This window comes from Schistocerca nitens, chromosome 4 (genome assembly GCF_023898315.1).
Source record: "Schistocerca nitens isolate TAMUIC-IGC-003100 chromosome 4, iqSchNite1.1, whole genome shotgun sequence".
In the NCBI taxonomy this organism is placed as follows: domain Eukaryota; kingdom Metazoa; phylum Arthropoda; class Insecta; order Orthoptera; family Acrididae; genus Schistocerca; species Schistocerca nitens.
The window spans coordinates 306,431,593-306,458,558 of NC_064617.1; the positions used below are offsets into that span (position 1 = coordinate 306,431,593).

The 26,966-nt window shown below is 39.8% G+C and overlaps 1 protein-coding gene across 1 annotated transcript; it reads left to right on the forward strand.

The window, feature by feature from the left end:
• The first annotated feature begins 1,269 nt into the window (after positions 1–1,269).
• On the forward strand, positions 1,270–24,509 carry LOC126251763 (pancreatic triacylglycerol lipase-like). Its single transcript, XM_049952380.1, has 7 exons — positions 1,270–1,406; positions 9,786–9,909; positions 15,780–15,913; positions 17,872–18,120; positions 19,759–19,947; positions 20,894–21,050; positions 24,331–24,509. The coding sequence occupies exons 1-7, from the start codon at positions 1,301–1,303 to the stop codon at positions 24,386–24,388; spliced, it is 1,017 nt and encodes a 338-aa protein (XP_049808337.1). The 5' UTR covers positions 1,270–1,300; the 3' UTR covers positions 24,389–24,509.
• Positions 24,510–26,966: the final 2,457 nt, after the last annotated feature.

Genomic DNA, 26,966 nt, shown 5'->3' on the forward strand with positions numbered 1-26,966 from the left:
CATTGTTTTCTCCCCGTGTAACTGTCTATCTATTTGTCACACCACATTAACTCCCTTTCCATTCCAAAATTTTGAGTTACGTCGAATATGGTGGATTCCAAAATGATCCAGCACGTTGGAACGTTCGTATTATCCACTTCATCCATTTCTCGCTCACACACGTAGCGCAACCTACATTCTTATACACACTCCACTGGCCACCGTATAGTGAATGGCGGAGGGTACCTTCTACCACTACTATGATGTTGGTAACACTACCTCACATGTCTCTCCTGCTCCCCCCCCCCCCCTCCTCTCTTCTTCAAGTTCTCTCATCACATACTATTTAGCTTTCAACCTCTGTCTGCCCACACGTTTATTTTTTTGTTTTTTTTTTGTTTTTGAAGGATGGTTTCACACCTAAAGGCAAGGAAAACAATTCACAACTGAATCTGTGAACAAAATAAATACTATTAAGCGCTTTAGCGATTATTTTAATTCAGTGTCCAGATGAAGTTTCTAAGAAATACTTCTTTTGGTTAATCTGTACTCTGAATCGTTCTACGTTCCTGAAGCTTCTCCATTTCGATGAAATCTATGGAACACAATGACCGACTGACTCACTTGCAGAAGAAATTTAAACTGTTAATACAAAATAAAGGTATGTGTACATATAATTAAATGCATCACTTTTATGTATCTATGAAATACGTAATAAATACGAGTTCTTGCCCCAAAAATGCGACTATTAATTCGAACTCGTCAAGAAATTGTTTTTATTTTTGTTTTCCGATGAAAACAGTGGCAAATTATTCGCCAATGAGGATTCGATTTCTTCAGTAACGCAGAGAATTATGCCTATTTACTTTTTTAATTTCGTAAAAAGAGTTCCCTACCACGCGTATGCCCTACGGAACCCTCTCGAGTAATCCGTGACCACTTCCCTACGTTACCCGGTACATGTCTGACCGATATAATTGGTCCTTATTTTCTAATGAAAGTTTCAAAACAGCAGATTCCTGAAAGGTACAAAAAATTATTTCTGAATATGCCGACATCTCACATATAAATTGTTGCACGAGTAATGTTGCGATCAGTTTTCTACATAATGCAAGTAGCTCTTCTCGTGTGCGACTGTTCTTAACTGTCCTGACAATAAACAGATTATCAGACAGCAAAAACATCTCACTAAGTGCGGAGTAATGTAACACAAATCAGCCGATATGAGTGATCAATTTATTGATAACGAACTACGAATGATGTTGTTGACAACGATATGGAAACGATCCTCCTATCTTTCCATTACAAACGTGCTAATTAAATGATAAGTTTCTCTTTATATATGTGTCGAATAGCAGGATGTAGAACAAGAGCTGGCAAGATGAAAGTCATTGCTTTGATTCTTACACTTGCGGCAGTAGCCTCAGGTTAGTAACAAAACTGCACGCTTTTGTATCAGTGGCTTAAAAAACAATGTGTTCTCATACCTGTGGTATTTCTACAGCTTGTCGCTGCCATAGTATAAAATACATGCATTTGCAGTAAAAAGATTCTCTGTGACAAATAAGACTCTTTTTGTGTATATTCTGCAATGTCTTCGACCTGAGCGCCAGTCCTCGTATTTCGCTATAAGCACTTGTACAGTAGAAGAGACGTGTTTGATAGTTGCGAAGATGAACAAATACTCATAGTTCTTAAGGTACCCACTTTAAAGGCCTGTTTAATGGACATTTTTTTCTTGTTTTTGTCCATACTACCCTCTCTAAAATTATGGAAATTTATTAATGTACTTATTATTTATTTATTTATTGTCATATTATAGATCTGTTACATTTTTAAAATAGATCGTGGATCTTACTGTTATCGTTTTTCAACTATTTTTTAGTTTTCTTTTGTTTTGTTTCTATCTACAACATTTTACAGAGAATAATACTTTCTAACATAACAATAATTTAGAATTGAAATATAAATACAATTTTGTTGTTTTAAGAAGAGTATAAAAGAATGATAGGACAGAGGAGATATTTGTTAGTGCCATCACCGACTGTGACTGGCGGTGAATGCCTCGGAATGGTTTCTTCGAGTTGTTGACCGCCAGTCACAACAAAAACAGTTTGGTTAGTAATAGAGAAAGAATATTTCTAATACTGTGCATTAACTTTAGGTGTTCATCCGAGTGCAATATGTGATGCTTTATTGGCTAGATGGCCAGCACCTTATGCTTATTTACTGCACATCTCGTCTTCCTCGACCTGTTCCTGTTTAGTGTCACTGCGAGGATCGTTGTCACCCTCTGGAGATTGTTGTTACATTGTCGTGGGGTCTGAGTGGGGTACAGTCAAGTGGGGGGGGGGGGGGGAGGGTGCCCCAGGGATCAGTGTTGGGGCCACTCCTATTCCTTATTTATGTAAATGATATGCCCTCTAGTTTTACATGTAACTGTAAAATATTTCTGTTTACTGGTGACGCTAGCTTGGTAATATAGGATGTTGTGTGCAATATTCGCTTTGTTTCCAATAGTGCAGTTCATGACGTAAGTTCATGGCTTGTACAAAATGAACTAATGCTAAATCACAGTAAGACTCAGATTTTACAGTTTCTATTACACAATTCAACAAAACCTGACGTTCTAATTTCACAGAATTGGCATATGATTAGTGAAACTGAACAGTTCAAATTCCTATGTTTTTAGATAGATAGTAAACTATTGTGGAAAGCCCACGTTCAGGATCTGGTGCAAATACTTAATGCTGCCATTTTTACTATTCGAACAGTATCTGAAGTAAGTGATCGTTCGACACGAAAAGCAGTCTACTTTGCTTATTTTCATTGGCTTATGTCGTATGGTATTATTTCCTGGGGTAACTCTTCCCGTTCTAAAAGGATATTTTTGGATGAGAAACGGGCAGTTCGGGCAATAAGTGGTGTAAGTTCACGAACCCCTTGTCGACCTCAGTTCACGAGTCTGGGTATTTTGACATTGGCCTCTCAATATATACATTCCTTACTGTCATTTCATGTTAACAATATTAGCTTATTACCAAGAATAAGCAGCTTTCACTCAGTTAATATTCTGCAGAAATCAAACCTGCATTTGCATTAGACTTCCTTAATTCTTGTGCAGAAAGGTGTGCATTATACTGCGGCATCTATTTTCAATAAGCTACCACTAGCTACCCTGACAAAACTCTACCATCTGGTGAGCAAGATGTATGAAACAGGCGAAATACCCTCAGACTTCAAGAAGAATTTAATAATTCCAATCCTAAAGAAAGCAGGTGTTGACAGATGTGAAAATCACCGAACCATCAGTTTAATAAGTCACAGCTGCAAAATACTAACACGAATTCTTTACAGACGAATGGAAAAACTAATAGAAGCCAACCTCGGGGAAGATCAGTTTGGATTCCGTAGAAACACTGGAACACGTGAGGCAATACTGACCTTACGACTTATCTTAGAAGAAAGATTAAGGAAAGGCAAACCTACGTTTCTAGCTTTTGTAGACTTAGAGAAAGCTTTTGACAATGTTGACTGGAATACTCTCTTTCAAATTCTAAAGGTGGCAGGGGTAAAATACAGGGAGCGAAAGGCTATTTACAATTTGTACAGAAACCAGATGACAGTTATAAGAGTCGAGGGACATGAAAGGGAAGCAGTGGTTGGGAAGGGAGTAAGACAGGGTTGTAGCCTCTCCCCGATGTTATTCAATCTGTATATTGAGCAAGCAGTAAAGGAAACAAAAGAAAAATTCGGAGTAGGTATTAAAATCCATGGAGAAGAAATAAAAACTTTGAGGTTCGCCGATGACATTGTAATTCTGTCAGAGACAGCAAAGGACTTGGAAGAGCAGTTGAATGGAATGGACAGTGTCTTGAAAGGAGGATATAAGATGAACATCAACAAAAGCAAAACGAGGATAATGGAATGTAGTCGAATTAAGTCGGGTGATGCTGAGGGAATTAGATTAGGAAATGAGACACTTAAAGTAGTAAAGGAGTTTTGCTGTTTGGGGAGCAAAATAACTGATGATGGTCGAAGTAGAGAGGATATAAAATGTAGACTGGCAATGGCAAGGAAAGCGTTTCTGAAGAAGAGAAATTTGTTAACATCGAGTATAGATTTAAGTGTCAGGAAGTCATTTCTGAAAGTATTTGTATGGAGTGTAGCCATGTATGGAAGTGAAACATGGACGATAAATAGTATGGACAAGAAGAGAATAGAAGCTTTCGAAATGTGGTGCTACAGAAGAATGCTGAAGATTAGATGGGTAGATCACATAACTAATGAGGAAGTACTGAATAGGATTGGGGAGAAGAGAAGTTTGTGGCACAACTTGACCAGAAGACGGGATCGGTTGGTAGGACATGTTCTGAGGCATCAAGGGATCACCAATTTAGTATTGGAGGGCAGCGTGGAGGGTAAAAATCATAGAGGGAGACCAAGAGATGAATACACTAAGCAGATTCAGAAGGATGTAGGTTGCAGTAGGTACTGGGAGATGAAGAAGCTTGCACAGGATAGAGTAGCAGGGAGAGCTGCATCAAACCAGTCTCAGGACTGAAGACCACAACAACAAACAACAACCACTAGAATTCAAAAATCCTAGCAGTAGTCCACGCACTTTCAAATCGAAACTGAAGAGTTTGCTCATGGATCACTCCTTCTATTCCGTCGAGGAGTTCCTTGAAAAAGTAAGCTGATTCTTGTTGTATTGTTGATTGCGTTTACTTAAACATATGGCTTTACTTTTTCGTGTTCATAAACATTTTATTTTTATCTGTTATTACTTTTATGTTGTAATTTCATATATTGACACGTTCCACCACCTTAGACACTTGGTTCCCAATTTGGTTCAAAAATGGTTCAAATGGCTCTGAGCACTATGGGACATCTGAGGTCATCAGTCCCCTAGAACTTAGAACTACTTAAACCTAACTAACCTAGGGACATCACACACATCCATGCCCGAGGCAGGATTCGAACCTGCGACCGTAGCGGTCCCGCAATTTGGTCCTACGGAACTTGACGTGTAAATAAAAAATAAATATTGCATATAGGCATGTCTGCTATATCGTGTCCGTAGGTACTCTTCATGTGTTGTTTTTGAGATACTGTTTGTCAATCCGTTTAGCTGCGCCCATTGTTCTTCGTCTCTTATGGCTGTGTATATACGTACGTCTGTTTCAGTGAAGTTCAAGTGTAATGTATAATGTTCGCGTATTGCACTCAGAAGAAGCCGGAGTATTTTGGGGAACATTCTTCCCTGTATGTGCATGTGTGTCTGTCTCAGACACACGCGGTTGTGGAAATCAGAGAGCTTGCAGTAGAAGAGATTTGTTTTACAGTACTGAAGATGAAAAAGTACGCATAGCTTGTAAGGTATGCATTTTAGAGCACACGTTTACTTCACTTTTTTGCTTCGAATGATCGTTACTGTCATATCTACTGATATTGACCATTCCTAATGGGACACCATGCATGCAGTGTTCCCCTATAATCACCATAGTATCACTGAATTCTATTGAAATTAATCATTAAATGTTGTAACTGAGTAATATTATCCACAACTACAACATTACACGAAAATTATTGCCTCCAGTACTCTTCTTTAAAACTGAATTTCTCCGAAATATGGGCCAATTACACTACAACACTCATTTGTCATCATAATAGCAAAAAGGAAACAGTTACTAGGTATTCCGAAACTGTTACTTCGTATATCACAATGAAGCTTTTAGATTCTTAGACCATCGTCAACCCAAAAAAAAAAAAAAAAGAATTTATTCGTTATAAAATACATAATTAAAGTGCTTACTTTTTTACACTACGGCCATTAAAATTGCTACACCACGAAGATGACGTACGACAGACGCGAAATTTAACCGACAGGAAGAAGATGCTGTGATATGCAAATGATTAGCTTTTCAGAGCATTCACACTAGGTTGGCGCCGGTGGCGACACCTACAACGTGCTAACATGAGGAAAGTTTTCAACCGATTTCTCATACACAAACACCAGTTGACCGGCGTTGCCTGGTGAAACGTTGTTGTGATGCCTCGTGTAAGGAAGAGAAACGTGTACCATCACGTTTCAGACTTTGATAAAGGTCGGATTGTAGCCTATCGCGATTGCGGTTTATCGTATCGCGACATTGCTGTTCGCGTTGGTCAAGATCCAATGACTGTTAGCAGAATATGGAATCGGTGGGTTCAGTAGGGTAATACGGAACGCCGTGCTGATCTCAACGGCCTTGTATCACTAGCAGTCGAGATGACAGGAATCTTATTCGCATGGCTGTAACGGATCGTACAGCCACGTCTCGATCCCTGAGTCAACAGATGGAGACGTTTGCGAGACAACAACCATCTGCACGAACAGTTCGACGACGTTTGCAGCAGCATGGACTATCAGCTCGGAGATCATGGCTGCGGTTACCCTTGACGCTGCATCACAGACAGGAGCGCTTGCGATGGTGTACTCAACGACGAACCTGGGTACGCGAATGAAAAAAAACGTCATTTTTCGGATGAATCCAGGTTCTGTTTACAGCATCAGGATGGTCGCATCCGTGTTTGTTGGCATCGCGGTGAACGCACATTGGAAGCGTGTATTCATCATCGCCATACTGGCGTATCACCCGGCGTGATGGTATGGGTGCCATTGGTTACACGTCTCAGTCACCTCTTGTTCACATTGACGGCACTTTGAATAATGGACGTTACATTTCACATGTGTTACGACCCGTGGGTGTATCCTTCATTCGATTCCTGCGAAACCCTACATTTCAGCAGGATAATGCACGACCGCATGTTGCAGGTCCTGTACGGGCCTTTCTGGATACAGAAAATGTTCGACTGCTGCCCTGGCCAGCGCATTCTCCAGATCTCGCACCAACTGAAAACGTCTGGTCAATGGTGGCCGAGAAACTGGCTCGTCACAATACGCCAGTCATTATTCTTGATGTATTGTGGTATCGTGTTGAAGCTGCATGGGCAGTTGTACCTGTACACGTCATCCAAGCTCTGTTTGATTCAATGCTCAGGCGTATCAAGACCGTTATTACGGTAGGAGGTGGTTGTTCTGGGTACTAATTTCTCAGGATCTATGTATCCAAATTGCGTGAAAATGTAATCACATATCAGTTCTAGTATAATGTATTTGTCCAATGAATACCCGTTATTATCTGCATTTTCTTCTTGGTGAAGCAATTTTAATGGCCAGTAGTGTACATTATTGTCACCATCTGTCAAACGCCGAAGGATAATTCAGTTAATGCTGTTCACCACCTTCTCATTGAAGTAAAAGGTAGTCCAGATACTAAAATTAACTTTTATTTAGTAATATATGAAACACAAGTGCATTAGCGTGGATCACATGTGTTTCACTTCTGAAGTATTCTACTTTACTGTGTCTGCTATTCTCGTTCTCCTTCTTTCTTTGTAACGGCATCCGTATGACCACAGGTAGCTCCTTTTTGGATTGGATTTTCCTCCAGCAATGCGTCCATGGTACAGTGAGGTGACATAAATCATGGGCTACCTCCAAATATCGTGTCGGATCTCTTTTTGCCCGGGGTAGTGCAGCAACTCGATGTGGCATGGACTTCGCAAGTCGCTGGAAGTCCCCTCCAGAAATATTGACTCTTGCTGCCTCTATAGCCATCTATAATTGCGAAAGTGTTGTCGGTGCATGATTCTGTGCACGTGCTGACCTCTAGATTATGTCCCGTATATGGTCGATTCGATTCATGTCGAGCGATCTGACCAGCCAAACCATTGGCTCTAATTGTCCAGAAGGTTCTTCAGACCTATCGCGAACAACTGTGACCTGGTGAGACGGCGCATTGCCATCCATAAAAAATTCCATCGTTGTGCGGAAATATGAAGTCCATGAATGGCTGCAAATGGTCTCCACATAGCCGAACATAATCATTCTCAGTCAACGATCAGTTTAGTTGGACCAACGAACCCAGTCCATTCCATCTTAACACAGCCCACACCACTACGGAGACACCATCAGCTTGCACAGTGCGTTTTTGACAACTCCATGGTTTCGTGAGGTCTACACTACACTCGAACCCTGTCATCAGATCTTACCAACTGAAATCGTTTCTCATCCGGCCGGCTCATGGTTTTGCAGTCGTCTAAGGTCCAACCGATATGTCACGAGTCCAGAAGAGGCGCTGTCGGCGAAGGCACTCGCATCGGTCGTCTGCTGCCATTGCCCATTAACGCCAAATTTCGCCACACTGTTCTAACTGATACGTACGTCCCATATTGATTTCTGCGTTTATTTCACGCAGTGTTGCCTGTCTGTTAGAACAGACAACTTTACACAAACGCCGCTGCTCTCGGTCATTAAGTAAAGGTCGTTGGCCACTGCGATGTCCGTGGTAAGAGGTAATGCCTGAAATCTGGTATTCTCGACAATATTTACTTCCGAAATGGAATGTCCCATGCCTCTAGTTCGAACTACATGTCGGACCCAAAGTTCAAATTTCCAGTTCCAACTACTATTCCGCATTTTAAAGTTTGTTAATTCCCGTTTTCCACGTGAATCGTCTGAGTACAAATGACAGCTCCGCCATTGCACTGCCCTTTTATACCGTGTGTACGCGATGCTACCGCCATCGGTATATGTGCATATCATTATCCCATGTCTTTTGTCGCCTCAGTGTAAACAAATGTTATAATATGATTTTTTATTTTATTTCATGATGGATGGCTACAATAGCCTAAGAAGTATCATATGCTCCTCAATGTACTGAGCATTTACGTATTTTGTCACAAGTTACCTATTAGCTTTTAAATGAAAATATTTTAAGATTTTCTTTGACTTATTCCACATTCATGAGGACCTTTTTTCACTTGGAATTTGTGGGAAGTAAATTAGCAGTTTTGTTTTTCTTTGTAAATATTTATTGTGCATACTTGTATTTGCGACATGTTCTACATCCTGGTTGATGTCCTCAATAGGCATCTACTGGAACGAATTAGTTCCTTCCCTGCATGAGGATTACATAAAACTGGAAGAAAAGGCCACATGAATAAATAATATGAGGAAATACAGAACAAGAAAGAGCTGTGGCCACGTGCAAGCTTTTGCCAGTTATAATTTTCATCAACTTTAGGAGTGTAATCGGAACGTAATATTCAGGAATTGAAATTTCAGTACCATGTAGTAAATGAAGAGCTAATTAAAAAAATCACAATGTCGGTTGCTTTCATGTACGTCGCCCCTCAACAATTGGGCTACCTGAACATGACTTCATTGGCTTTGATAATTTCCGAGCACTACAGCCAGATATTCTAACGTAGGAAATAACGCCAACGGAGGAATTGATTTGGTGAAGGAATGTAATTTCGTTTGGTGTGGGGAGGGAAGGGGCGTTGATGTTTAACCAGCTTCTAGCTGGTTTGGTGGAACCCACCACAGCGTCCTATCCTGTGCCAACCTCTTCATCTCAGAGCAGTAATGGCAACCAGTGGCCTCAATTACTTGTTGCTTGTATTACAATCGCTGTCTTCCCGTACACTTTTTATTCTCTGCTGCTCCATCAATTACCGTAGAACACAGCTGCAGCTGAAAATTTCGAAAACGAATTCCAAAATGTTATTTCTTTGAAAAGTTGACTTCAGATCAAGTTTTCTCAATTTCCAGATTATCTGGACTTTCGATAACTCCGACCTAGTCTAAACCAACGAAGTTCCAATGTATTTCATATTAGGTCTTCACGTTAAATGTCTATGGCCTGCAGAATCACATGCCTCAGTTACGCAGACATATAGTCTTTCTGTTACAGCCCGTCCTCGCCGGTGGGAGCTGGTTCCCACAAAGGACGGCGGAGTCGAGCTTTACGACCTGACCCAGCCTCTGCCGGAGGTGCGGGTTGATGCGAGTGACGTCGTCTTCCAGCTCTACACTCAGTAAGACAAATATCATCTGCGTTACGTATTATAACCGTGATATTTCATTTTGTGTCTTTTCTGTGTAAATCTTAGTTTAGTACTGAACTCACTGTGATATTTAATACTGGGAACATTTGCAGTGACATGTGGACCGGCTCTCATGGGTGTGAATAACCTATTTCTCTACTAACAATACAAATTTAATGTTTCATCCACTTTTAGGTCCTTTTATTTACCGACTTTCTTCTAATTTTATATGAGTCACCCTCTTTGGCCACATGGATCTGCAATCATAACTCTGGACTATTACTAGTGGCAACTTTCATATTTACACTCTCTCAACAAGTTTCTTATCGACCTCCTTGTGTTCTTCTTGTATGCCCTCTTCTCTTATCAGCATATTAATTTCGAATAATGAACATCTATTCTCCACGTTCCATATCCCCATCTCCGACTTCTTTCCCCTCCGTCCTCCACACTCTCTCCACACCTCCTGCTTATTCCATTATCAGTTTAACAATTCGCAGATGCCTTTGGGCTTAGAACGTGTACCACTAATGACAACCTTCACCTCGTAACGATTACTCACAATTTCCACTCCTCACTCTTAATTTTTTTCACGTACCCTTCATTTATTGGTTTATTATTTTAAACGCACATTCTGCACAAGAATTAATGTAACCAAGTTGCTGTTACGAATAATACAGAGAAGACTGGAAAAGAAAATCCAGGATATGTTAGATGACAATCACTTTCGCTTTAGGAGGACTAAATGACATGAATAAACCAAATGTTCAGCAGCACGGTGATCCTGCAACCTGGCACAACTACCTAAGCTGCAGCCTCCGTCCTTCCCCCCCCCCCCCCCCCCCCATCCACACCTACCCTGTAAAACTGCCTTTATGCAATTTTTTGCAGTTTTAGCAAATTTTATAATTAGGTTTAATATAATGAAGCAATATTGAAGAACATATCTAATTGAAAAACATTGCTGAAAAGTGTTGCACATAATAAAATGAATGTGTCATTGTAGTAAATAAAAGGCAAAATGTATAAACTTTCTACAAAAAATTGAAATAAAAATAAAATCTTTATCTTATTGTTTATGGGTTTATCGGTTTACTGGTTGCAGAACGGTGATTAATAAATAACAAATTTTCTTTGCTGCTCATAAATTACTAATAAAGCAGAAATTAGTAATTGGAAGTAAAAGAAGAAGGGCTATAATTAAGAACTGCCACAATATCCCTTTCCAGGAACTGTGTTTTTATTGTAATTTAATTTGGATTTCCGTCTTTTGAGTGAAGCAAACGCGTCAGCTACATCGTTTAAATCAAGTTTATAACCTCTGTCCTGTTGTATCGAGAATACAGCTAAGTCTGACAATCTGATCTCAGCATACACAACTTTAAGTATCTTTCTATCATTAATTTGCTGAAACTGCGTTTACAATATGCTCCAATCACCGCCACTGTCATACTATTTCGTTGTTTTGATGAGTATCCTTCACGCCATACGTTGAAAAACAAGACATTCGGAATACCTACATGCGAAACTGTGTCAATGCTCTTAATCAGCAATAAGATATAGAGATTTCTTTTAAGACCTTTCTTGACAAGAAATTACAGTCAGATGAAATTGTGAGATAAACATGAGATCTGCCAGTTTCACCTATACTCTACGAAATGCTTGACGCACTTCAGCTCAAAAAGTCTGTCCATTCCTTAGGCGGCATTGATTGGTAAAAACCCTTTGGTCAAAGAGCATATTTGCTTCATCATCCCTTCGCCGACCTTTGAGTTCCTGTAACATCCCAGCAATGTTGTTGAACGGAGCCAGGTGCACAGGCGTCAGCCGTGGGAACAAAGTGCACTGTTGCCACATAAACCATGTCAACCGTAGACCCCTCTTAGGTTGTCAGTAGCCATTTCTTTATGATGCTACTTAGACGAAATGACACTATGACAACAGCTTGCGTTTACAGTCGCAGTCTGAGGGAAAAACTGCTTCTCAAATGCAGAAGATAGGTACATGAAAGGTAGGAGACTCTCACGTACCCCCTCCGGTTAACTCTTAAATCTTCCTTCTTTATTGTCTTCTTTTCTAGTCAATTTTTATGTCCAACCCGTGTCTGTTCACTTGGCGCAGATGTATCTTACAGTCACCACAGGAATGTCCCGTTAATTCGAAGTTAATGGATAGGACCTGTTGAATGGAATGGACAATCTAATGAGCACAAAATATGGATTGAGAGTAGGCCTCAATTAAAGAAAGACAAAAGCACTGAAAAGTAGCATAAATGGAGAATGTTGGAGCAGAGGAACTTAAGCAATTTTTCTGCTTTCGAACCAAACTGATACAAGCTGGACGTAGCAAGGATTATATAAGAAGCAGACTAATGCAATCGAAGAGGGTATTCCTCGCTAAAATAAGTCTGCTTAAATCAAATATAGGCCTTAACTTGAGGAATAAAATTCTTGCAAGTATTTCTGCAGCACAGCAGTGTATAGTTTTAATTATGGGCTGACAAAACCGGAAAGAAGACTATCGAAACGTCTGAGATGTGGTGTACAGAAAAATATTGCAGATTAAGTGAACTAAGAAAAAAAAATCCTTCGGTGAGAGCTCGCAAGTTCAATCTTTAGTAAGGCTGATTTGAAAGTGTTGTGTCAACAACTGTGACAGGAAAAATGTTAGCTGCTAATGACTCACCATGTGCATCAGGAGTGCGACAGAAAGTTTGTGTCTGGCACGTGCAGAGACAAATCCTTCTATGAGATGTATGCATTACACTTCACAAAATGGACATCGTCGACATTCAAGAATGCTCAAAATAATCAAGAACTTGCAGCATGAATAACAAATAAAAAATGGCGTGTACAGTGATCAGAAAGATTCGCACCACCAAGATCGAAGGCGAAATCCTCCACAGATACAAACTGTGCGGGCCATTCAAATCGGTATGCACTCTTAAAGAATGCATACGGTATCGTAGTGGTGTAACTGGGTGATAACAGCTGACGGGATGTGATGGTATGCAACCGGAAGCGAAACAGGCTGTCGTGGAGCTTGCCATGGAACTGGGTATCCCTTAAGGCGTAGCTGCTGTTTTGTAGGTAGGGAAAAAACAAACACCCAGGGCCTAAAAATGCCCAGTGCTTTCAGGTGGTGTGAACTGCAATGTCAAACGCTTGTCAGGAGCGATAGGTTTGCTCCAAAGGAGTATGGTTTTTATACACAGACCAGGAATCAAGCAAAAGTAAGTTATTTTGACCGACTACTGCCTAAAAACAGTGCTCATACCATATCTGTAGTTCTCTTACACCCATTTTCCCACTCTTGTTTGCTGTGATGTAAATATTCGCTACTGTCCTTGCAAGATCACGCCCACGAGAATGGATCGCAGGGGGAGAACACCTCCAACTTCTCGCAGAACAATGAACAACTTCCGAGCCAATTTACCACCCAAATTAACAGTCGGCATAATTGTATACATATACATTAATACATTGGTGTTAGTTGATCTTGACACAATTCTCTTGGTACCTCTAATTTCCAGAGTTCCTTTCATATGCATTTCCTCTTCAGAGACCGATTGGTCGGAGTTGAAAACAAATACCTTATTAACCGAAAGGATAAGTTTGATATCATCAACAGATTTCAGGGTTGATTCCATAGTGGGCCTTTTCCACCCTTGAATATCCGTATCTTCTCTTATGAGCCACACGATCATACTGCTGTGGACTTATTCGAAATATATTCATCATTGTTTTTTACTAGCTGTGGATTATCTTTCATGTGTGTAACTATGTTTAGTATCAGCTCCTTGGACAATTGTCCTTTACTACATTTTGCTGGAGACGGGATTTGTGGCTCCCTGTCCGACAAGCATGATGAACTGTATGGCTCGACACCTGTTTCAATATAGCTTGCACTTGTTAAGCACATACCGTCATCATTGTACTCCCCATTGTCCGCACAGTCGACCATGTAAGACACCATACATTCCTCTGACTCATCTTGCAGAAACGCTGATATTTCATCTTCTTCCTCAATCCGCGAAATTCTTTGGGTTACATTCTGACGAAATGACAATTTCGGCAACTGTTGTTGTAGATACAATGCAATGTTTGCTTTCTTTATCGTAGCCATTGCTCTGCTTTGTATCAACACCACTAGCACTGTAACATTGTGAGTTACTCTTTTACTAACCAGTTCAACTACGCTATTTAGCCTCATACTGTGCTCTCTTGGGCACCTCCAGTCCTGCCCCCTGTTGACATTAGCAGCCAATATAGTGCATGCATGGTAGCCAATATGTGGGGTGTCGAATGTCGTAAACATCACTGGCCTTTTGAGATCTCGCACTCGTGAGAAAGTCCTCCAACAAATCGGCAAGGATATATGTGTGTAAAACAACGGCCGCTATGAGGGACAAGATAACAATGAAGGTAAATTTAACATTACTAGAGAGGGCCATAAAAAGCAAAAACTGTAGCAAACACAGATACTGGAATATATCCAACAAACAGCTAGGTCAGTGCGTATAAGTGATGACGTCCACGCGGGATATAAGTCACGTTGAGCAACATCAAATCACCTAGAAGACTAAAGGAAAACAAGAATGATTTTAATCATCTTGTGGTGTTGCAGTTCTTCTTGTTATGTCCATGGTTGCTACGAAAATATGGAACGAGGAATTCTGTTTTGTTTCACCCAGATATCTTTCAGCCCTTTTTCGGCTATCTTCATTGACTTATTTATTATTTTCTAACTATAAAATTGTTGTTACAGAAAAATAAAAATTACGTTTTGCTGTTTTCAGATGATAAGTTGTAGATTGGTAGCAGAATAGCTATCAAAATAAATGTCCAATAGCATCATGTACGGTATGTAAACTAATGCATACATCCACTCTTTTCACCAGTTAAGTTATACATAGAAATTTGACATAATGTTATTAACAACACACAGTGCATCAGGTCATTAATACATATCTCAGCTGTGAACTATGAACAAATGATGTACAATATTTTACAACAATTATTCATTCACAATTGTAAATATTATGTACCAAAAGGTCCGCTAAATATTAATATGTAACAGCAATTTTACAGTTAGAAAATAGTAAATAAGCCACTGAAGATAGCCCAAAAAGGGCTGAAACAAAACAGACAAAAAGGTGTCTTGCATAAGGCGGAATTCTTCGTTCCATAACAATGATTTTTGTGCGTTGTGCTGGTGCATTCTGTTTCTGCGTGTTTCTCATAACTATAGAGTACCGGTAAAGCGCTGCGAAAAGCTTTAACAAATGAGTCCTATCGTAAAGAAACAGTTGTTCAGACACATGTCAAAAATGTTTCCTCTTGCATGTTTGAGAAACATATATATAATGTTAAGTCGTAACCTTTTCTTTTGCTCTATAAAGATAGTGACAAATAGCGGAAAGTGGGAAGAAACGTCTAGGAGCCGAGCCACGTGTTACCGCTAACAGATTGTAAATTTCAGCGACTGTCGCCTTGGATGATCCATTAAGCACGATAAAATTCCTCCATAAAGCTCGAGTCTTTTGTGGGAGACAGAAAAAAGAAGGGCATATTTTTGAGAATTGTTCGAGCTGTTGGTTGTTGAGAACTAGTCAGTACCGACCATTCATAAGAATGTATCGCAGATAAGCATGAATATGTTCAATGGCATGATATCAAACTCAAAATAGTTTTCAAGGATTTTACGGCGTTAACAATTGGCCACTAAGATTATATTCTCAAGGTGAACAATTTCCACGAAAATACGATGATGTCGCCAATAACAATTTCAGATGACACACATATTTATTTGATTGATCAGATGGAGATACATTATCAACAATGCTTTCTCTTTGTCAACAGAGCAAATCCAAGTAGCCCTCAAACTTTGACAGCAGGTGGATCTTATATTGGAAACTTCGTTGCCTCGAAACAAACAAAATTTGTTAGCCATGGATGGATGAACTCAGGGGATCACATGAGTGACATCCGTGATGGTAAGTGCTATTCTGTAAAACAAAATAGTGTACATCACATACATGCAAATCTACAAAGTCACTGGACATGTCATACATAATTCCAAGCATCGAAAGTGAATATTAGTTGCAGGTTACAGAAATATTATCATTTAGGGTTACTGGATTATTGTACCATCGCATGTCAGGTATCTACAGTGAAAGAAGTCCTTCAGTCTAATGCATAAGTATGTTACGGTTGAAACGAATACAAAACAATCTTTACTACATTAGTAAACAGAACCAAATATACTAATGGGAATACCACTGATTTGATGCGGCTTGTTTGACAAATCCTTTTCAATTGGTGTGACTGCAGTGTTCATGAACAGCTTCAAACAAAGTAAATTTATCCCTCACTTAAATTCATCAGTTTTACGTATCAATCTTATAATAGGTGTAGTCATGTTACAAAAATTTTACGTTTCAATTCATGCAGCTTCTTCAGATCACACATTAACACCGGTGAAAGTGTGCTGTGGTAACAAACATTAAAAGTGTCTTAGAAAGAAAAAGAAATGAAGAAAAAGAAAAGTGTATCAACGAGATAGAGAGGAAAAGAAGTTGTACTTCTGAAGACTAAGCTGTGCAGAAATTCTTCTCGTTTCTCATGTCAGTAAAATTCTACAGCTCTATGCCTCCATGCAGTCTTACGTTCTTTGATCTAGGCATACATTGTACCAGCCAGGTGATTCAGTTTATAGGTTCTGTAAATTAGAAAGAATTAACAGAATTTCACAAATTATAATTCTTTTTACAAGTTGCGAAACAAATACCAAAACTGCCAGAAATATGGAAAACATTGTTGTAAAATCCAGCATGAAATATGTGTATGAGGGTAAATCAATATTCATCAATTAGAAGAGGTGCTGAATAAGAAAAACATAGAGACGATGACAAAATATAAAGTTTTCAGAAAAGTCATTACTCAAAGCTACACAATTAACGTGCACTAGAACTGTTGTATCTTGACACTGCAACCTAACTGGACCAGGAGTTAACAGTTGCTCTGTGTGTGTGTGTTTGTTAGCTTTGCAGAAAGATGCTGTCTAAAATCTCAGAATTATGTTTCCTTGTACTTCTGTTTCTCTCCTCCTCATAACCACTTCTTTCTGGTGAGAAATAATCTGGTTTTAATAAACATATTATGTAACAAATATGCAACAGTGCGACTGAAATGTTATTATATATTTCCAGGAAACAAAACTAAATTCGTTTAAAATATAAAAAGAGGCTGTCAGTTACTTGCAGAAGAAATTTACATGTGGCTTTGTGATATGTAATGCAGTTGACACTAAGTATTGTGCATAATACTATCGCTGTTCCACAGGGCAGACATGGGAGAGTAGGACACGTTATTTTACATATTTGTTGCTGCAACAGAGAAATGATCTATCTGTTGGCATAAGTTAAGTAAATAATACTTACTTTGTCCCCATTACAACTCTTCCCTTACAGGGCATAATGGAATCTTAGAATAACCCATAGACAGTGAACTATAGGAAGAGAGAGAGACTGAGAGAGAGTGGTATTATAACCTCTATTCCTAACTCTTATTTTTTTACTGTACTTCTGTTTGTCACTTTCCAGTGATGAAATCTTTGAATTAATTTGTTGAAGAAGTGTATAACTTTATCTGCAATCACTATGGCAATATTCTTAAGCTCTTCACAAAGCTAGCAGAAAAATCATAAAGGAAAACTTTTCGTATTTGAGAAATCTAAACTTGTACAGAAGATAAATATAAAAATATAAATGCCTTGCATTATTTTGATGCTTGGCTGCTTGGAGGGTAACTTCTTTTATCATTCTAAAATGACTGCATAATTTCCATCCCACTAGCATAATTAGCTTATCATATTTTACCTTCGCTATAACTCAGAGACTTTAGTTCTGTAGTGCCAGACATAATGAGAGCGCTTTATTTGCATATTTTTCAGCCTGGTTACGAGCTGGAGATTACAATGTGATTGTCATAGACTGGTCAGTCCACGCAGGAAACTGGAATTACGCTCAGGCAAAAGCTGCTGTAGCAGGAGTTGGAGAAGTAGTGGCAACTTTCATCAACTGGCTTGCTTCTCTTGGTGCCAGCACCAATAACATGCAGCTTGTAGGACACAGCTTAGGTGCTCACGTCTGTGGTGTTGCAGGCAATCGTGTTACTGCAGGAAGACTGAACAGAATCACAGGTAGGGTGTTATTTTATGTCTCTTTGTGAAACGCATTAATAACCCCAGATATAGTTCATCGTCTGCTGTTCTGCCACAGATTCATTAACTTCCTGCCTCATATTTATCTGGTGAATCAGTTTTCTGAATGTTTCATACTTCCGTTTGTTACGTCTATTATTTCTTTATACATTTTCGTTTCTGCTATTCTCATTCTAGTCCTGAAGGATGTTGTTTATTTACAAAAGTTCATTCATATCACTGTTTTATGTTTCATTGATCAGAAAATCATACAAATAAAGTCTGTATTCGTTATGCTTTTACTTCTTATGCAAATATTTGATACTGACATCATGGCTGTTCATGTATTTCTTGCAAGAGAAACAATCGCATCAGGACCATGTATTCCAAGGAATATTTACGCTAACTTTCATGTTTGTTATGACTGTCATTGTCTTTTATCACAAGCTTGGATTATTGCAACTTACGTAAGTGATATGAATCCATAATTTGAACTGGGCTAAATTATTAAATTACTGCACTATTTTTTATTGCGAGTTCACTGTCTTGCCCTTTTTATATATGGGACATGACTGACATACATTAATGATGGTGATATTCTGATAGTTTAATATCACATTCAATAAATGAAAAATGACCTGCAGAAACAAAAGAAAGAACTTTTAAACTCTGAACCACATACGGTTAAAAAGAAACTTACAGAGTCACTGATACTCCCCATCCTTCAGTATGGTGTCCCTATTCTCCAAAGACTTTTGTATGAGAGCTCACATCGGCTGAGACTGGCGATGAATGCTTGTGTGCTACACATTGGTGATGCACGCTACTTCTATCATACTATTCCTGCCTATGAACAATTATCATGGCTATATACCGATAAGCATAGAGATTATCATACCCTGTGTTTGCCGCATCGTGTTCTCAATCATTGCTCTTCCTCCTATTTCTCTTCACAATCCTTAACGCATCTATCTGAACGATACAGCGGAAATACTCGTTCCCATCAAAGTAAAAGCCTCACTATACCACTAGAATGAACTGTCATGTTCTCTAAATCATTATTTGTGTCAGAAACCCGCCTTTGGAACAATCTTCCTCAAAAAATTAGGAAAATTAAGATCCTTTGAAACTGCAGGTCCTCATATGGTCATGCTAAATAAGCAATAAATCAATAAATACTTGTTGCTTCAGTCAAACATTAACATTAATTGTAATTAGAGTGTAGGGCGGAATTAACTTAGTGCTGTACTCAAAATCAGAGTATTACTTCATAGAAAATAAAACTTTTCTAAAAGTACCTTCTCTTCTAGTTACCTACTTGATGTGGGAAACTATTGATTCCATGGAACAAAAATAAATGCATGAAATTAGTGTATGATTCACAGAGGACTTATTTATTAATTTCAATGTACAGCAATACTTTTTTAATAATATTGAATATAACGCTTATGAAAATATTCCTCCCACAAAGAAGCAGTGACAAAGATCTTTGCTATATAAGCCAATACGAATTTAGTTGCAGTAATGATTGTAAAGGAATAAGGAAAGAAAACAGCTATGAGTATACTGATACCAATATATTGTCTCATCTTGTCTATCAGAATTTAATTCCTCAAAAATCTGATTTTATATCCACAGGCATGGACCCAGCAGCACCACTCTTTGGTTCAGAGTCCACCTCAAACCGTCTTGATGCAAGTGATGCTAGCTTTGTACAGGTGATACATACCAATGGTGGACTTCTGGGGTGGTATGATGCTATGGGAACAGCTGACTTCTATCCAAATGGTGGACAATGGCAGCCTGGTTGTATCGCTGATGTTACAGGTTAGTTATTTGTGAAATTATGCACTTTAAGTCCTTTTACCAAAAGCAGAGGTGGTTGAAGTATTGACATGCAGGCTTTTTCATACCAACCGAATTAATTGTGTGGCAGATGATGATACATGACTTTGCCTGTATAAAGTTAATTTTTGTTTTTAGCGTACAGAAGACAGAAGAGTTACAGCTTTCACATTTCAGTTAACCACAAATTTCACATATGTGTAAATATCCATTGTGAAATATGGTACTCTATGCCCAACCTAAATATTTCAGACACAAAAATTCCTTACATTTTGAAAAGTATAGAGTCTTTAGTACTGTATATCTATACATATTACTAATTAAAGTTCCTTGCCACATTTTTCAGTCAGTATGTGGAGGCAAATCTCGGGAAGCACTATAAGTATTTTGATGCAGTTTTCACTAGTAACTAGACTGATTCATATGGAAGGTTTATGTATATAATATTCGCGTAGATTGGCTGTACTACAATGAATTAAAGTCACCAACCGCTTTTTTCTCTCTGTATGTGAAGCCTACACTCATGAACTACTGTAGGGATTTTGATGCGGTTTTCACTAATGATAGACTGATTCACAAGGAATGTTTGTGTATATAATCTATTACCAGAATGACACTCATCCAGCCATAGGTACTTAGTGCTGCCTATGCAAAGCCAGGTTGAGTCGCTAGTTACAGTAATATTTTATGGTATTTCTATTCATTAAAATGTAGATATTGAGAAAATCTTGTTCTTCAAATATTACTGTTTCTGTGCAGCCAAAATGCTGCTTCTAGATTGTTTCTGTCTTTTCTTTTTTAATTATTATTTCATGATGTTCGCTCACATGACACATAATCCAGCCTGGTAATTCTTTATATACTAAAATGTTTGTGTCAACGATTACAGTGAAAATTATACATATGTCTTTATTCTGCAAATCCACAGGTGCGTGTAGTCATGGTCGGTCAACTGAATTCTTTGCTGAATCCATAACATCAGGAACAGGATTTAAGGCCTACCAGTGTGGCAGCTGGAATGACTACAACGCTGGAAACTGTGCTAGCAATCCAACAGCTCTCATGGGAGAGACTGTCTCAACCAGGTACAATACATTCAGTAATGTGTAACGTTGTTTAGTATATGACGTAGTTTAGGAACACTTGAAGAATCTAAATCAAAGTCCAATGAAAATTACTGTGTGCGTACTACTAGCGGCCGATGTAGCGAAAGAAACTCATCACGTCAGAAGCAATAAACATTTTATTCAATTGCACGAAGAGTTAGTTAAAAACGATCAAGGCGTTTTACATGAAGGTAGAGCCGCCCCGATAACTAGAACGTTCAGTAGTCAAATGTAACTCCGAAAATAGCTGACAACAGAATGAAAAACTATTCTAAGGGAAAGGGAAAGAGCGTCACAGAATACAGCGCCTCTGGTGCCTGGCTCGAAAGCACTTTGACAGCGTCACGAAATAACGTGCAAAAACTACACAACTTGCTCTGTGTTATCGTGTCACTTCTGTCTGGTACATCAGCCCCCGCCGGGAAAGCGGAAGCGTCCAAAAACCTCCTAGGGAAATGGACTTACCTACCCAGTTGTGTTGTGCGTCTTGAGACCTTCGCATCGAAGGTTGCCGGAGCTGGCGGTGACGAAGCATTTGGAACTGGGTCGGGATTGTGCTGCGTTGTCCTCGTCGGAATTTCTTCAAAGATATCGGGCGTGCAGTGTCCTTGTCGTAACACTTTATGCAGACCTGAGTAAGATGGTAGTAACGTTGGTTTGATGCCATCAAAGCGTAACATTAAGTGTGTGCTCTTGTTAAGGTCTGGGAGTTTGCTGGTGCCTGATGCGGGAGATGTGATCTCTCAACTGAGAAATAAAATCACCATCTGTCAAGTTGGGTAGCTGCAAGGACTGTTAATACATTAACTCTCCTGACAGGCGTAACGTTTCACTGTACACACGTTTGGCAGCTGAAGGGTCCAAATCTGGCTCGTGAGTGTTTTCCAGACAGAGCAAAACCATTGGTAGGGTTGTTTTCCAACTTGCATCATGACACACCAGATTTGCTTTCAGTGATCAGTGCCAGTGTTCTATCAGCCCTTTGCTGGTGGGATAAGAGCCATTCATTCTATGATGAGTGCCACATAATTTAGTCATCTGTGCAAACAGGTCAGTCTCAAACTGGCGTACGCGATCCACGTGAAATGCGAAGGACAGCCGAAATGTGACAACCAAGTAGGAGCAAAGGCATAAACTAAGGTCTCGCCAAGATGTTGACTACTGGTGGGGCTTCCGGGCAGCATATGAAAGGATCCATCATTGTTGGTAAATAGTGTTGGCCGTTCCATGGAGGCTAGGAGCTAACAACATCGATATGAACATGTGGCTGTATCTGGAAAGTTACCCACTGGCAGGCGCAGATGTCCTTTGGTTGTTTGCTTTGGCATTTAATAGATTTCCGTTCCTAATCTCGGCAGTCCTTCTTGACTCCTGGCTACACAAACTATTGGAGACTAATCATGTTGTCGCATGAACACTGACGGTACAAGTTACATATGTCATCGAAAACACATCACCGAACGCCGTATGTAGGAAAGGGCGAGGTTTGCGACTGGACACATCACACAACAACTTGGCGTCGATGCCAGGAAACTCTACTACCTGAACTTTCAGTGATGATTTGGAGTCTTCAAGGAGGTCGTGCAGGCCGAGGTGAACAATTCATGTTATTTAGTCGGACGGCATATGCGAGTGGCTTATGGTGGGTAGAGATGGTAAATGCTTGGCCTCCAGTTGAGATCAGAATTATTTAATGAGTTCGTAGATTGCTAAAAGCTCTCTGTTATTGGCACTCTAATTCTGTTGAAGCCATTTATGTTATTTGAGGAATTTAGGCAACTGAAACAACAATACAACATCTAGAGAGGATTTCTCAGTTGGTAGAAGAAATTCTTGTCGACATGAATCAGGAACCCTCTGTCAGCAGTGGATCACTTGTATGTGAAACTGGTGTTATAAACAGAACTGTGTGATGTACCAACAGCACCTACACTCCTACCCTCACTGAAAATTAAAGCTTCAATTCTTGCTGACATTGGATCATGTGTGTTAAAAAGTAATATGGCAAGAGCACTTACCCTCTTACTATTCAAAGGAAATGGAAGTTGCAGTTCCTATTGCATTCCCCTTACTATTCAAAGGAAATGGAAGTTGCAGCTCCTATTGCATTAAGATCTCATGTAGTGTTAAGACAACAAATGCTGTGAGATCAACCTTCACTTTCCAGCACAACTGCCTGCCTTGAGAGAGGTCTGTTTCACCAGAAGTAGAATGCTCAACAGTCAAAAATATCACATACAGACTACTTTGTGTTTATGAAGATCCATCAACATGCATATAGTTACAACAAACTTTAAATCTCTTGCTTGAGAATGCCTGTATCAGACATTCCCTAGATGTTGGATAGGAATAGATTTTTTCTTTTTTGCCTTTTCCTGTGAATCTGTTCTCCTGATAAGACGGCATTTATTTTCGTCTTTTGGAGTCACATAAAAAGTCTTATGAGACCCGTAGAGCGTGAAGAGGATCTCATCGAAAGAAGTCTCACTGTATGTAACATATAAGAGTTGTTAAGATAAATGAGATTATTATAAAAATGGGTTTACATGTAGTTTTATTATCAGCAGATAAAAAGCAAATATGAAATTTCCTCGATTCTCCTAACAGCTTTTGAATCAGTCATTTCTAGACCAAGTCTGCATCTGAAATTGATTCGCTGGGTCCTCTTTATCATCTGTGTAAGTTCGTGTCATCATGAAGGAAACTTCTTGAGCCGAGATTAGAACATATATCAAAAGTGATAATGAAAACAACTGCAGTTTTGGAGCAATTACTACGTCATTTGTTCATTTTTAATAGCATGAAAAAAGCATAATATAATACATCCTCAAGATTTTACTATGATTATACCATTCCTGTAAGACATAAAATCAGGAAACTTTATAAGGAGAGGCACCATCTTCTGGTCAGAAAGAGGAAGGTGTTGAAAGAAATGCGAGTTGTAAGCTTTAAAGTTACAAGAAAAATAAATCACACAGGACCCTGTGTCATGTGTAATTTACAGGAAATTATATTCGGTAAGGATCCATTGGATTGCAGTTCTGTGTTTCCTTTCCTGTAACGTTATGGCTTGCAACTCTCGATTACTTCACTGTTTTTTGTCCCCTGCCACGTGAAGTAGATCTTTACTCTGACAAACCAATTATAAATTTCTATGATGAGCACATGCACTCTGTTCATATTATAAATATTTTCACATCATTAATAACTATGTCTTACATTTCAGTAATTCTGTACAGATTTTCTTTCTTTTTTTCAGCGCATCTGGAACGTACTTTTTGGCAACTGCAAGTTCTTCACCTTATGCTCTTGGCTAGATGTTGTGTATTCTGCCCAGGGTATGGGATACATCCTAAACTTCCATATCAACCTGGAAGAGTAATTTTCATGTTGATTCAGTGCATAAATACCATTAAATAAAGAATTTTATTGGTATCATTCTGCAAAGACCCTTTACTTTCCTTCCACACAAAAGTACTGATTACACAATTTTAATTAAACAGACTCCCCAAACATTCTTCTTTAAGAGTTGTGCTGGTTGTCTTTGCAAATCCAGTAATTGTATATTTTATTGTGCTGGTATGGCAGTATCAGTAACTGAAATAAACCACACACCTAGATTACAGACAAACTTCCCAAATCAAGCTAAAGTGTTATGAGAAACTGGAAGTTTTTGGTTTTGCATTGGTCATCAGCATCTGTTTCAATTCTTTCTAAACAGTTGGCAGTGTCAACACTGAGGAGTCAATGAGACCTGATACAACCTGACAGTGGTACAATTATAAGTGAAACTTAGAAGGCATAGTATTAAGAACCCAGCAGCGCTTTTTTCACTGAATCGCATTTATAGGGCATGGTGAAGAAGATAGCAAGGTTACATGCCAGACGGGTAATAACAATTACTGAACTTCCATAGTAGTGGATAACAGGTGGGCAACAATTTTAAGGTAACTGGAGATGTGAGGTTGTCATCGTGTCTAATTAAAAGTTTTAACAAAGAAAATAACATCATAATCACTGAGTGTAGATGCAATATTTTGGAACAGAGCCTTAATTATGCAATGAGGCATGAAATAAAGCACGCAGCTGAGGATGATTATCATGCCAATGCGAAGATTGTGCTGCTTTTTGATCTGTACGATAGATGACAGGTTAAGTGTTATGTTTAAATAGTAAATATAGAACGTCAATAATTTCTAATAAAAGTGAGAAATTCACGCTTGTGCATGTATATAGGACCAACCACTCTTTACTCTGTCAGGCCACATATATTTTGTATACACTCCTGGAAATGGAAAAAAGAACACATTGACACCGGTGTGTCAGACCCACCATACTTGCTCCGGACACTGCGAGAGGGCTGTACAAGCAATGATCACACGCACGGCACAGCGGACACACCAGGAACCGCGGTGTTGGCCGTCGAATGGCGCTAGCTGCGCAGCATTTGTGCACCGCCGCCGTCAGTGTCAGCCAGTTTGCCGTGGCATACGGAGCTCCATCGCAGTCTTTAACACTGGTAGCATGCCGCGACAGCGTGGACGTGAACTGTATGTGCAGTTGACGGACTTTGAGCGAGGGCGTATAGTGGGCATGCGGGAGGCGGGTGGACGTACCGCCGAATTGCTCAACACGTGGGGCGTGAGGTCTCCACAGTACATCGATGTTGTCGCCAGTGGTCGGCGGAAGGTGCACGTGCCCGTCGACCTGGGACCGGACCGCAGCGACGCATGGATGCACGCCAAGACCGTAGGATCCTACGCAGTGCCGTAGGGGACCGCACCGCCACTTCCCAGCAAATTAGGGACACTGTTGCTCCTGGGGTATCGGCGAGGACCATTCGCAACCGTCTCCATGAAGCTGGGCTACGGTCCCGCACACCGTTAGGCCGTCTTCCGCTCACGCCCCAACATCGTGCAGCCCGCCTCCAGTGGTGTCGCGACAGGCGTGAATGGAGGGACGAATGGAGACGTGTCGTCTTCAGCGATGAGAGTCGCTTCTGCCTTGGTGCCAATGATGGTCGTATGCGTGTTTGGCGCCGTGCAGGTGAGCGCCACAATCAGGACTGCATACGACCGAGGCACACAGGGCCAACACCCGGCATCACGGTGTGGGGAGCGATCTCCTACACTGGTCGTACACCACTGGTGATTGTCGAGGGGACACTGAATAGTGCACGGTACATCCAAACCGTCATCGAACCCATCGTTCTACCATTCCTAGACCGGCAAGGGAACTTGCTGTTCCAACAGGACAATGCACGTCCGCATGTATCCCGTGCCACCCAACGTGCTCTCCATGGGAGAATAGCAGCCTGCATTGCTGCGAAACGTGGATATACACTGTACTAGTGCCGACATTGTGCATGCTCTGTTGCCTGTGTCTATGTGCCTGTGGTTCTGTCAGTGTGATCATGTGATGTATCTGACCCCAGGAATGTGTCAATAAAGTTTCCCCTTCCTGGGACAATGCATTCACGGTGTTCTTATTTCAATTTCCAGGAGTGTATATGAATGCACCCAGAAGAGGTAAGTTGCATAAGAACATAGGTTATTCAGAAAGTGCAGTTGTTATGTAATTAAAATGTGGGAAAATCCATCTCACAGTTGTTTCCTCTTTAGTATCTCTGAAAGGCCACAATTCTCTAGATCTCTTTTATGGCGTAAAACTAAATTTTATGATACTGCCATCGTTCTAAATGACAAAAGTGAAAATTCATGCTGCAGTTCGCTTAATGAATTCAGTGTAGATAAGAAGAATTCAATGTCATTTCCCTCCTGATTGTGTTGACAACAGTAAAAATTGAAGGAATTGTGTTTGAATTTCAAAACGAAAAAATTGATGTTCATAAGGAAGAATAAAGGAATTTGACATACAGGGATGTGAAACAGATTG